Raw genomic sequence first — 12,521 nt, forward strand, 5'->3', positions numbered from 1 at the left:
GGGTACGGATAACGTTACAAACGAGGTCATCCATTTCCCATGGAAACGTAGTTGCATGACTCATTAAAGACTTCAACATCACAAATCTTCTCACGAGTTACGCTTCGTGCTCGAGTCGAAGAATGGCGCGTTTACAGAAGAAGCTAACGCGATCGATTGTTATTTCCACGTTTTTGCATTATGCTTAGTATGTACTTTCAAGATCACCGTTTGATGCTCCTTTGATCACAGGAGACAAATTTATGACAAATGGATATTTTACGTATGTTTCAATGCGCGAAGTTTTACAGCCTCCGCCCGACGACTTTTGCTACGACTTTCCTATTTATGCGTTGCCTTCTGCCCTTTAACAGATAACATTTTAAGGTCGTGACACCTCGTAGTTAAAATAAAATAGTAAGCTGTACTCAAATTGTAAATTGTTTATATCAAATTGCACACAACGATACAGCGTACTGAGAAATGAACGAGGATCTTCGCAGGTAAAAGATGCAACCTTTGCATAATAATCACTACGGTGATGATGATGAGGATGACGATTACGATGATAAAGTCACTAATTATACCACTGTGTGAGATCCGAAGTAATTGTAGAACAGAATCGCTAAATCGCATGGTTTAACCATTGCGTCATAGGCTGTAACAAACCTTATAAGCGACAGAAGAAAGAAAAGGGAAGTTTGAAATTTTCCAACATGTTTAATTAAATTTTCCAACGTAATAAATTTTTATTATACCTAAAGTGTTTTACGTTAAAGTAATTATAATTCTTTTCTTATACAATTCTACTGCTGCCATCGATTTACGTCACGTACCGTTCACGCAGCATCCGCACCCTGCGATTTGTTAAAGTAAAATATTCAACGGAAAAATTTGTTCCCACTTAAGCCCTCATAATTAACTCGTAGGGGAGAGCTGACTGTAAAGCGTACTTGTTACACGAAGAATGACTATAATCAACCTCGCTCTCATCAGGAGAAACTATAGGGCACTTGCCAGTCGAACTCTGTCGGGTTAACGAAAGGGTAAACTTTAGTCATCTCGAGTGAAAATTACGCTTCACCGAGAAGCGCCCTTTCTACAGTCACCCCTACCGAGTTAACCCATGGTTGTACATGCAGTTCCCGCCTTTACGAGTCAATTGGCTCATAAATCGAGAATTCGTAAAATTTACCGCGCACAATGTAAAATAAAAATTTCGCTTAAAACAATTCGTAAAACGGGAATTCGTAAAGTAAGAACTGCCCGTAGTCGCTCCTCGTACATCAAGGTCAGATTTAAAAAGAAAGTCATTCGAAGTAATGAAAATCTCAGATTGTCGGTATTTTTTCGCTTGAAAACTTTATTTGAAACTATTTCTAGAATATGCTGAGTGATTGACGAGTATCACAAATCGATAATGGTCGTTCACTTTTTAAGTACGCGTAAATGGTAGTCTCGCCGAATGTTTACGACGGTCCCGCCCACTATCTTCCGTCGTGACCCTTCGATTTCCTCATAACGTCCTATAAATGTATTTCGGTGTATATGGCTTATGTTACGGATCCAACGTCGTGGTGCAATTGTCGCTTCCATGGATTGGCATCGTCCAACTCGTCGCACATAATTAATGCTCGTGTTTATGCCATTTACGGTATTCATCTCATATACAGCTCGGGCCGTGACATTCAGCACGACACAAGTCCACGATTGATGTGCACACTGTATTTGCGAATTGTGGTTTCGGGACGCAGAGAGTGAATTAGTCCTTTCAGTCTTCATCAGTGCCAATCCAGTTGGCGAAAGTTTTGCCGGCGGTTTAACGATTCCTCGACTTTTGCAATACATGAAACGCAATTGAAAGCCGCAGCTGACCAAGCGCAAATTTGGCCTCGGTAAATTTTGTAAGCTTTTTTGTGAATCCGTGAAAATTTACTGAAAAATATTCCCCGTGCACTCTGCCTGAGAATCATTTTTCGCTTCGTATCAGTATTGACTCATAGACGTTTACCGCAAATAGAGGAAGAGGTCTAAAGTTGACTACGTAGCCGAAATATTTAATGATTACCGAAATAGAATACAGTTATTGGACTCGTAAAAATCATCGGTATCGATTGAAATTTAAATAAATAGAGCAAATCGTATAGGAATTGAATTATAAAACCGGTCCCGATGAATCTCGGGTCGATCACTTTTTATATTAATATAATGTAAACAAATCTGATTGTTCGGAGAGTATTAAAAAATATTTGTGTCTTATTTCAAATACCTAAAATCGATTACAACATGTTACTCGTTACTTGTCGGTCATATCAACAGACGCGATAGCATTTCTAACAAGTTCACGGGCTTCAACTGAACGTCTAATAGTTTCCTCAGGCTTCCGATAACTCTCGAAACCGAAATCTAAATTTCTGACGTAGGCATCGTACGCATTAATTTTTTTGTTTCTTCTTCGAAAACAGAAAAGACTCGGGTGATCAGAAAAACCGGTAGTAAAATGCGTGTCCTAGCTTCGGGATCATGTCCACAGGCTTTTGTCGATGTTAATGTTGCTATCCGCGGAGAGAAAAGTCCTCGACGTTTCCAGGATTTGTGAATGGCCTGTAATTCTCAGTTCGTGTCATCCCTCTTATGAAGGCCTACTCTTTCGAGGTATTGTACCCATCGCGTCGTTGCACTCCTATCCGAACCTTAAAAGGGTAGGAAATTGAGTTCTTGCCAGCAGAATTTATCGACGTTTCAGCTCCTCAACATTTGTCTAGATTCCCCAGAAATATTAAGGCACAGACGAAAGGGGAATCATTTGTTGGTGGGAAAATTGCACTTGGTTGATCGAAATATGATAAGGGAATGGTTTCTATCATCTGATAAAAGAAACGGCGATAACTCCCGCGACAGGGCAAATACCTGAAACATCATAACTTACAGCCCTATAAAATATTTATTCTATAACATCAACAGTAATTGTACATTCTAGAATATTTATATAACCAATAAATGAGATAGATAAGCCTCTAGATTTCATGGGTAATATTGGTTTCCACGTTCAAAAATTACTTCAACCAACGATGCATGAAATATTGCGTTATTTACATTTATTCGCGGAGTTTAGATAGCTTTTAACGTATTCATTCAATGAAAATCTAGTCGTTACCGACAATTGTACGGCTATCATTTAATTGGCGTGTAAGCGAGGAGGAGGATCTCATTCACCGGGAACAATGAATGCAATTTGTAAGTTTCACGCGATGCGTCATTATTATCTTGACCTTACAACAAATGGGATAGCATGTACGTTTGTACGTCAACACGCATGTACTTACTTATTTATCCATAGTGCCGCATGATAATTGCACAAGAGTTCTCTGTGTCAGTTATTTTCGCTGTCCGTGTAAGTGACAGTGCGTCACTTATTCCTACGTAGCTCATGGTGATATGGCTCACAACATAACATGTATTATGCACGGCGCAATTTCAAGACGATGTGACCTGTTTGATGTGACACCGTTGCCTATGATCCCATGAACCGTCCTATTGTGATAAAACCGCGTACCTGCCCACACCTAATAATGCCGTAATGTTAAATGAGCACATATCCGGCGTACGGTTCCTTAATTCATTTCGAAATACCGTGTCTTTGATTTTGGTTAAAATATATGTTTATCGTGATTAAAAATCGGAATATTCTCTCTGAACGCTTAATTTTCACTTAATAAACGCAAATCAACGCGAGGATACGTTTGGAATTATTAAAAAAAAATCAGTTTGTGGTATTAGCAAGTTTCTTGTCTCATTGTTTTTGCTGTTTCAATATATATTTTTTTACTACTAGTGCGCTATTAATTTTCCACTTCACAGGCGACAGTTGTCACTCCAATTTTTCAACTAGAGAGATCAGACTGGTCATTTTTAGGTAGTCCGGGTTGTAAACGAGTCATGTATCGCAATTTAAGTCAGATATCAGCTTACTCGTGTAATTCAATGCATTACATTTGACGGATTCGTTGTTCACTATGTCTTTTTCGCTTACTGCTTCAACGAACAGTCGATCTTACGTGGCCGGAATTTTTATGAATAATAAGGGAGCGTGATCCTTCTCGGTTTGTTCTTTTTCGATTTCAACGAAAAAGTGGTAAACTATACAAAGTTTCCATTGATTCTTGATGCATGCTAAATATTTTGCTCTTTTCTTCGCGCGATTTCCGATCGCTCGTGAAATAAATGGTCAAAAAGGACTCATTCAACCTGGAAATGCACATTTCCCATTGCGATTGCGTTTTCAAAACCCAGATCGAACATTTTGGGTCCTTTAATTCCCATTGGTAGTCATTTTACGTACTGGTAAAAGCTGTAACCACGCTGGTGGAAGCAGTCAATCATTTTTGAAGGCCTCCCTTTCAGGTTAATTGGCTTTTATCAACGGTGGAAATGTGGCCGTGCATTATAGCGATGCAAGATAGAACTGGCGCTGCACTATCAAAGGAATAAAAAGTACCATAGGTGTAGAATAGCAGAGGATCTTTTGAATCCTGAAACCAATTCTCGCAAAATGATTTCTTGAAGCTGTATACTTTTGCCGTGACTGATTACGAGTAGGATCTCGTGTTTCCCGAATAAAATGGATGGAATAATGTATTCCTTCTTCTACGTACTACACACAGGCCGATAAAATTCTGTCCTGTTCGATCACACGACATCGCATGACATGCGGTCCGTACATACCTAGTACATACAACTAATAAATGCATTTAAAATAATACTCCCATATCGCGATAGCTATTTACAGGAGTACCGAATTAGTAATGACGTCAGTTACATGTCTGTTAATCTAATTTGACATAATATAAATTAATTTTACCGTCTTCACTTCTCAAAAAATTCGTCTAAAAGTTCCGTTAATCAAGGTATAACTCTCGTACGCGCAAAATACCTAAAGTAAATGTCTAATGCAAATTTGAGATTTAACTCGTGACTCCTACTATTGAAAATTTGTTATGTAAAGACTACTAGAACCATTGGGTCCATGGGGCCCAACGGCAATAGTTCCGTGCAGATTAATATACCTACTTCTAGGGTTTTACAGGCCTGAATTAGAGCTGTTCCAAATACCGATATGCCGGTAATTACCGGTAACTATAAAAATTACCGAATTTCGGTATCACGATTTACCGAAATACGGTATGTCGAAACTCGGTATTTACCGAAGTGCTGATATTTATCGCAACTCCAGTTTTTAATATTACTTAATAAAAAAATGTTAACGATATTTACCGAACGTTTTATACCTGTCAAAGGTCGGAATTTACTGAAACGGTGGTAACTTATTTTATTCACTGTTTTTATCATTCTATATACCGTCTAGTATCTATATACCTGTCTAGTATTAAGTTATTAAAAGTTTAATCACTTTTTTTGTTTAATTAACGCAGTTAGCTACCACATTCATTTACTACAGTATTGCGCAAATTGCAACTTTCGATAGTTACAAAATGGTCGGTAAATACTGTTTAAACATTTTTTACTAAACAAATACAGCCCTAGCTTGAATTAAATAAAATATATGAAATATTTGTGGAAAATTATATAGTATAATATATGTTACAATACTGTTAATTTGTCGAAAAATTCTGAACCTCTAAATGTTACCGCGCTTCTTGAAAGTATGACAATTACAAAGACAACAGCCTGAATTAAATGAAACTTTAAAACATATAATTTTTCACTTTTAACAGTTAAATTACAACTAGGTCGCATCTACACCGAAGCGACATGGCAGAATTAGTGTAAACGACGTGATCGATTATCACTGCCGCACTCCTTGAAGATTACTAATCGATGGGACACGAGCATCGATTAGAGCAGGGCCCCATGTAAACATTGCCTAATCGAAGCCCGGGTACGAAAATCGCATGCCGGCATGTAAACAGAAGACCGCTCGCGGCCCTGGTGACTTTATTTTTAGTGACATTCGGGCCAACTCGGCGACGTTTCGTCGACGCCATCGCCACGCGCGATTCAACGTGGCTTTCGCGTTCTACCGTCGGTCTCCTCCGGATAATCTGAAGAATAAGTAGTCCGATTCGTACTCAAATTGACGAAAAATCCGCGATTTACCTCTGTGTGAGGTGGGCGGGGGGGGGGAGGGGGACAAAAGAAGTTTCATCATCAGTGAAAGCTCAGAGAAAGATTTGAAAGTGCGCCGGTGAAAATAGAACTCGGAAAATGGGCTGGACAAAGAAGTTTAATTGCTTCGGTACTTTTTCTTACTTCCCCGTTTTATTCAACTATTTATCTTTGTTTTCTTGGTTAATGTGTGTAACGTTAACATCGTACAAACGTGCAAGGATTGAAGAATTAAGTTCCGATTTTTCGCGTAGTGCCTCCCATAGCTTTAATCAACTTTGAGTATAAGTTTACGCCGCTTCAAGTGACTTTTTCAATGATAGTCGGTCGAAAGGATATACGAATCCTTGCAGAGACAGTTTATTCAATATCGATGCGGAGACCCGGTTGCATTTTGCCGTCCAGTTCCGGGAGAGTTTGTAGGAAAGTCCTTGGCGGTATGTCGATGTCAAAGGATGCATTACGTTGACCTCTTGGATCGGACTGCAGAATTTCCTTATCTACGTCATGAGTACAAAAATATCAGAGGATACGTTATAACGGTCCATCTAATTAACGTGAAACTGGGTCGTCTGTGCTACTAATACTACACATTACATCGCTCTAAGAATAACTTATTGTGACAAACTTTACATCTTGACAGTTTTACACTTGTATCAGAAACTGTTCTTCGTCGAAAAACCGAAGGTTTCTTTTAAAGTAATGTTTGAATTTTCCTCAATAATTGGATCATTTGCTTATCAAGGATTCTTTTGATGATTTCAGGATCTATAATGTTCCACGTAAGGCGGAGACCCGTGGACTACGTGCCGCGGAAGAGGAAGAAGAAGCCTGCCGGAAAATGGAGCGAACTGGACCACCGCTACGAGGACGAGAGGTTGCCGTTCCTGCTGGAGTTGAACCCAGACGGCACCGACATCGCCAACGGATCGGGAGTTCGCCATCGGCTGCAACCGAATGTTACGGAAGTGGGGTCCGAGAAGCCCATAGGGCCCCAGGCCGTTCAAGCCCAAACTCTCACCCTGACCGGGCCCACCGTCATGCCCAGGCACTGCGTCATCGCTTTCACGGAGAACATCGTCACCCTCACCCCGTGTTCGAGGGACGCTCACACCTATGTCAATAACCAGAGGATACACCAAACCACCATTCTACAGGTCGGTTTTCTGAGTTCCCGCTGTTTTTTTCAAGACATTGTAATTGATCGCAATCGGATACATAGAAACTTGAAATGCGTCTCATATCTCAATGGAATCGAACAGATTGAGTGCTCGTATTGCCAATTAATTAGTGGAACCTTGAACGTAAAGAGGGATTTTTAAAACGAGGACGGGAGAAAGTAAATTATTAATTTATTTTAATTAATATGTTATATACATTATATGTTAGAACCTTTTCGGTATCTGTACGTATTAGAACATCTTAAGACGCCAATTTTCTTATGGTATTGTTCCCTAAATAGGAAAACTGCCGATTTTGCTGTTCCTTGCCAGGTGAAATGCAAAATTTAGGGTCCGGTTACCGAGTCTAATTTGACGTTGCAACTCTCGATTATCTATTTTTCATTTCAAACATCAGTTATATGCGCAAGTCCTTTCCGAGAGTTCAGCTTACGGAACGAACGATTCCTCAAATAACGGAGGTGAACAGTTGCAAGGCATATGAACGTCCTTTTATCGAACGAGTTACCCGTGTCTCCGAAACGAGATGGATGTGTGCACGTAACCGATATACCGTGAAAACGTACTTAGTACATAACTGATACGGATTCAGAATAGACTCCTAATTGAATTCTATTTGTCATTTTCAGAACGGAGCGATCATTAAATTCGGCCGGATGTATACCTTCAGGTTTATAGACCCTGCACCGGAAGAGCGAATCCGGCAGCGTCACGATTCGAACAGGCAACTGGATTACGCGTACGATAGGTAATTGAACCTTAATTAGCCGACGTACTTTGTCGAACATCTCGTAGGGTATACATGTCTGCACATTTTGTTCTCGACGTAGTCGTTTCGATTAGCAATGTATTAATCAACTATATGAAACTGGTTTAGTCATTTACCCAGTTCAACTAAATTTGTTTGATTTATTTAATTTCGATCCAAGCTCATTTTTTCTTTCTTTCCCCGTTATTATTTACGCTTTGCGCTCTGCACGCTGCTCGAAACGCATAGACGCTCACCGGACGCCACGAGCCAGGAAGTGAGCTCAGAGAAGTACAGATCGGGTTCTGGAACGCCCAATGGAGGACACGGGTCCAATCCGCCGAGTCCCACAAAATCGGCAGTCGCGAGCCCCAGAAGCCCGACTCATAATGCACACGCTTCCGAGGCCACGCACAATTACGAGACCACGTTCGACCTCGACGGGAACGTCGAAACCGCCAGTCTGACCAGCAGCAGGGACGGCAACAGGTAAGAAACGCTTTTCGTATCGCTTTAAATCGACCGCTAGATGTTTCTCTATTCGCCATTGTGAAATGAAAGTAGTATGCGTGTTGACGGTGTCGTTAGTACCTCGATTACCGTCACGAAGTTACGAAGGAGCTCCGTGTGTCGGCACGGAGATCTAAACTCCAAGCAGATAGAAGGTAAGGGATTGGTCTAAGATGTGTAAAAGTAGCCGAGCCATGTAATATCACGCTCCGGTGTATCCCGGCAGCCGAATAAACGGTCAGTTGCGCTTGCAATAGCCCTCGTAAATCGCGACATCACCCAAGAAACCTTAAACGTTTACAGGTTATCCCAGTACGATCGCCATCCCCGGGGAACCGATCCAATTTTGCCCGCGGTTTTGGAATTCCTGGAGGAGACCGAGGAGGCGTTCCTGCACGCCGTTATTACGGACGTGGAGCCATCGGCGCCGCAATTCAAGTTAGCTCCGACGTATACTCTGTATCTCGCGGCGAGATACAGAGCTAGTACTCACTACAGGCCCGAATTGCAGCCCACGGAAAGGGCGCACAGGTTGACCGTCATGCTGGCCAATGTTGCTACGATGATTCAACGAGTCATACAGGTGGGTGTCGTTCGGAAGATCGTATCAGAGGGTAAAATAATGGCGAGATAACGATGAGATTTCGAAGTGGTTAAGTAGGTTTCGGAGCCGACGCAATGGCAGGGAGCAAATGATACAACAAAAACATCGATACATCGTTTTGTTGCTTTTCAGGAACGGTACATGGATGCATCGTCCTTGGCTCTTTGGTTGGCAAACGGTTCCGAGTTATTGCACATGTTGAAAAACGATCGACACGTCGGGGCGTTTTCCACGAGAGCTCAAGACATTCTAGCCGATGCCGTGCATACGGCCTTTGCTTCTCTCGTGCGTTGCGTGTCGTTGGAACTGGCACCGGCGATGTCCCAGTTCATGGCGGATGCCGACGAGCCAGCAAAGGAGGCCGGGGTATTGCAGATATTTTCGAACACCATGGCTCTTCTGAGGCGCTGCAGGGTCAATGCCGCGTTAACCATCCAGCTGTTTAGCCATTTATTCCACGCCATCAACGCCACCGCCTTCAATGCTCTCGTATCCAATGGAAACCTCTGCGTCAGGTGGTTCGGCCGCAGGTTGAAAGCCAGATTAAATGCTCTGGAAACATGGGCGGAGAGACAAGGGCTGGAGTTGGCAAGCCAGTGTCACTTGGCTACGATAATGCAAGCCACGCACCTCTTACAAGCCCCGAAGTACAATGCCGAGGAATTGGCAACCTTAAGTTCTACCTGTTTCAAATTGAACTCCTTGCAAGTCAGGGCGCTGCTGCAGAAGTACCAACCCGCTGCAGATGAACCCAGGCTGCCCGCTGAATTGATAGAAAATGTTGTTCGAGTAAGAATTCGGTCTATATTGCTTGCATCCATATCCGATCATCGTAGCTTTATGTTATGTTATTTGAGTCATTTGTCCTATTAGGTGGCCGAAAGCGTTGCTGACACGTTGGCGAGAGCTGATGGTAGAGAAATACGTTTGGAAGAAGAACCCACGTTAGCATTGGCATTGTTGCTTCCTGAAGATGGTTATAGCTGCGAAGTTATCAGAGGGGTACCGCCAGGATTGGCGGAGTTTCTAGCACCATTGCAAAGAGACGGACTTTGTAGAATGGCCCCGCAACCAACCAGCAGTGGATACTGGACGATATACATGGTCGACCACCACAACAATGTATGTTGGTCAATGATTTTAGGCTTTCGCGATTATTGTTCTTCACATTTATATTAGCTTCCGGGTGGGAGCCGCGTCTATTATCGTTTCTCTGCCGATGTTTCTCAAACGCTACAGTTTGCATCTTTAAGGCTGGAGGCACTAAATCTGACGTTTCACTGTTTGGAAAATACCTTTGATATGATCCTAACGCACTCTGACTGATGCCGCAAGTGTCCCCACGGCGGGGAAGGAATCGTAGCCAAACAATCGGATACCTTTTTTTTAATTCAATCAATGAATCGGATTTACACTTGTGAAATATCGGCAGAGAAACAACAAACAAACGTGGTTCTCACCTTGAAATTAATGTAGACGTAAAGTATGTTCATCTGGCCAACTATATTTTATACTCGCCCTAATAATTTAACGTGCAATTTATCAAAAGTTTTTTGCTTACAGCTTCGCAGTTCGAGTGCAATGAGTAACAGATCGGGCGGGTATTCAGGTCACATTAGTCAAAATCAAGGCCAGCCAGAAATCCAAATTATTAAGCTACACAAGTCTACAAACGGCATGGGACTCAGCATCGTTGCTGCCAAGGTATACTCTAATCCACAAACATGCATGTTCATTCTTGTTCGGTTTTGTTTCGTGCTTTTATACACAGAACTACCACTGTAGTAAGATCGTCCGTTTATTACAGTCTTGCACTGTGAATCATTCCATCACACGTTGTCATAATCTTCCCGACAATGTTACGTGCGAGAAACTATTTTTGTATTTTTATTCGATCTCGCGGCACACTCCATATATCGTTGTGCTTTTTGCGGCCAAAGTTGTTTGACTGGTTCGCTAGTTTTCACGGTTTCGTGACTCGAATGCTTTGCTAGTATATACAGTTGAAGCTTTTATCTTCTCGGTGTGCTGAACTTACCAGAACATGAGTCTCGATAATCCTAATAGAACTTATAACTACCTATATATAAACGCCTACGTGTAAATAACTATTTTTATGTTCGTCGATTTTGGCGGTCTACAAAAACATTTGTTATGCTAGTTGATGTTCCTTTCATCCATTCTTGGTGTATTATACATTTTCTGGTACATGCAATACTTTACCATTTTTGTGAGGAAATCGTACCAATTGAACATATTTGTTACAGGGTGCTGGTCAGGATAGACTGGGTATCTACATCAAGAGTGTTGTTGCCGGAGGTGCTGCAGATGCTGTAAGTCTATACGTCATGCTTAATGCTGTCCGTGTGCACCAATAGTTATTTGGAAATTTATTGAATATTATTAGTTTAGTCGACTGTAATTATCAGTCGTTTATATTATACAACGATTGTGTTGAGCAGGTACAGTGACCTATACATTCCTTTTATTGTTACAGGATGGTAGGTTAACAGCAGGAGATCAACTGTTGAAAGTGGATGGTCAGAGTTTGGTCGGCATTACACAAGAGAAGTATGTTTAAGTTCTACCGTCTTTCATCTCTTAAATACAAAGATTTTATTCATCGAGAGTTAATATCTTAATTCCGATGATACTGTAATTTTGGCAGAGCTGCTGAGCATCTCGTGCGTACCGGACCAATTGTAACTTTAGAAGTTGCTAAACAAGGTGCCATATACCACGGATTAGCGACATTATTGTCGCAGCCATCTCCAGTCATGACTAGAGGTAAGTACCAATTTATTATATTTTATCTTTCAATTATAAATGGTTGAACAAATAAGATGTATATGGTTGAAAGGCGAATACTTTTCTACGAATGTAATTAAATGATATAACTTTCACCACTGTCACGACATGCATACTAAAAGAATCAAATGGTTCAGGATTAAATCTTAAGCACAATCTGGGTCTATTGTTTCATATCGGTGTAGAAGGACAATATTTTAGTAGAATATCTAACATTGTTGAACTTTCTACATTTGCTAACGAAATGGTCAATAAATACTTTCCACTTGTATAATTTCCAACCAATTATTTTCTGATTACAAGTTTTTTTCTCGTGTATCAATATTACCTTACTTGACAGTCTAATTATAAATCTATCATCAAAGTAGATCTAGAACATTGAAGACAGGAAAACGGAATACGTGACCATTCATTCTTTTAATCTAATTATCCGTACCTTCTTGTCTTTGCAAATCTGACACCGTTTCATAACCTTTGCCAATCTTTTCCAACCTTTGCTTGGGTAGAATCCTGAACATGTTGTCTATGCTTCGCTCTTCGAACTTACCGCTTAACTAATGCTTAA

General features: G+C 41.1%; 1 protein-coding gene across 6 annotated transcripts in view; it reads left to right on the forward strand.

Moving 5' to 3' along the window:
• The window catches only part of LOC105698895 (afadin), a 136,398-nt gene that overhangs the window by 112,534 nt on the left and 11,343 nt on the right, over positions 1-12,521 (forward strand). For all 6 annotated transcript variants that reach the window (XM_012423521.1, XM_023431810.1, XM_012423519.2 and 3 more), the window contains 10 exons: positions 6,871-7,262; positions 7,916-8,034; positions 8,284-8,523; positions 8,848-9,127; positions 9,281-9,937; positions 10,022-10,270; positions 10,712-10,852; positions 11,416-11,481; positions 11,646-11,719; positions 11,817-11,935. In XM_012423521.1, coding sequence (XP_012278944.1) covers positions 6,871-7,262; positions 7,916-8,034; positions 8,284-8,523; positions 8,848-9,127; positions 9,281-9,937; positions 10,022-10,270; positions 10,712-10,852; positions 11,416-11,481; positions 11,646-11,719; positions 11,817-11,935 — 2,337 coding nt within the window. The remainder of the gene's footprint in view (positions 1-6,870; positions 7,263-7,915; positions 8,035-8,283; positions 8,524-8,847; positions 9,128-9,280; positions 9,938-10,021; positions 10,271-10,711; positions 10,853-11,415; positions 11,482-11,645; positions 11,720-11,816; positions 11,936-12,521) is intronic.

Source organism: Orussus abietinus, unplaced genomic scaffold, assembly GCF_000612105.2.
Source record: "Orussus abietinus isolate OABI.00-Male unplaced genomic scaffold, Oabi_2.0 scaffold179, whole genome shotgun sequence".
Taxonomy (NCBI): Eukaryota; Metazoa; Arthropoda; class Insecta; order Hymenoptera; family Orussidae; genus Orussus; species Orussus abietinus.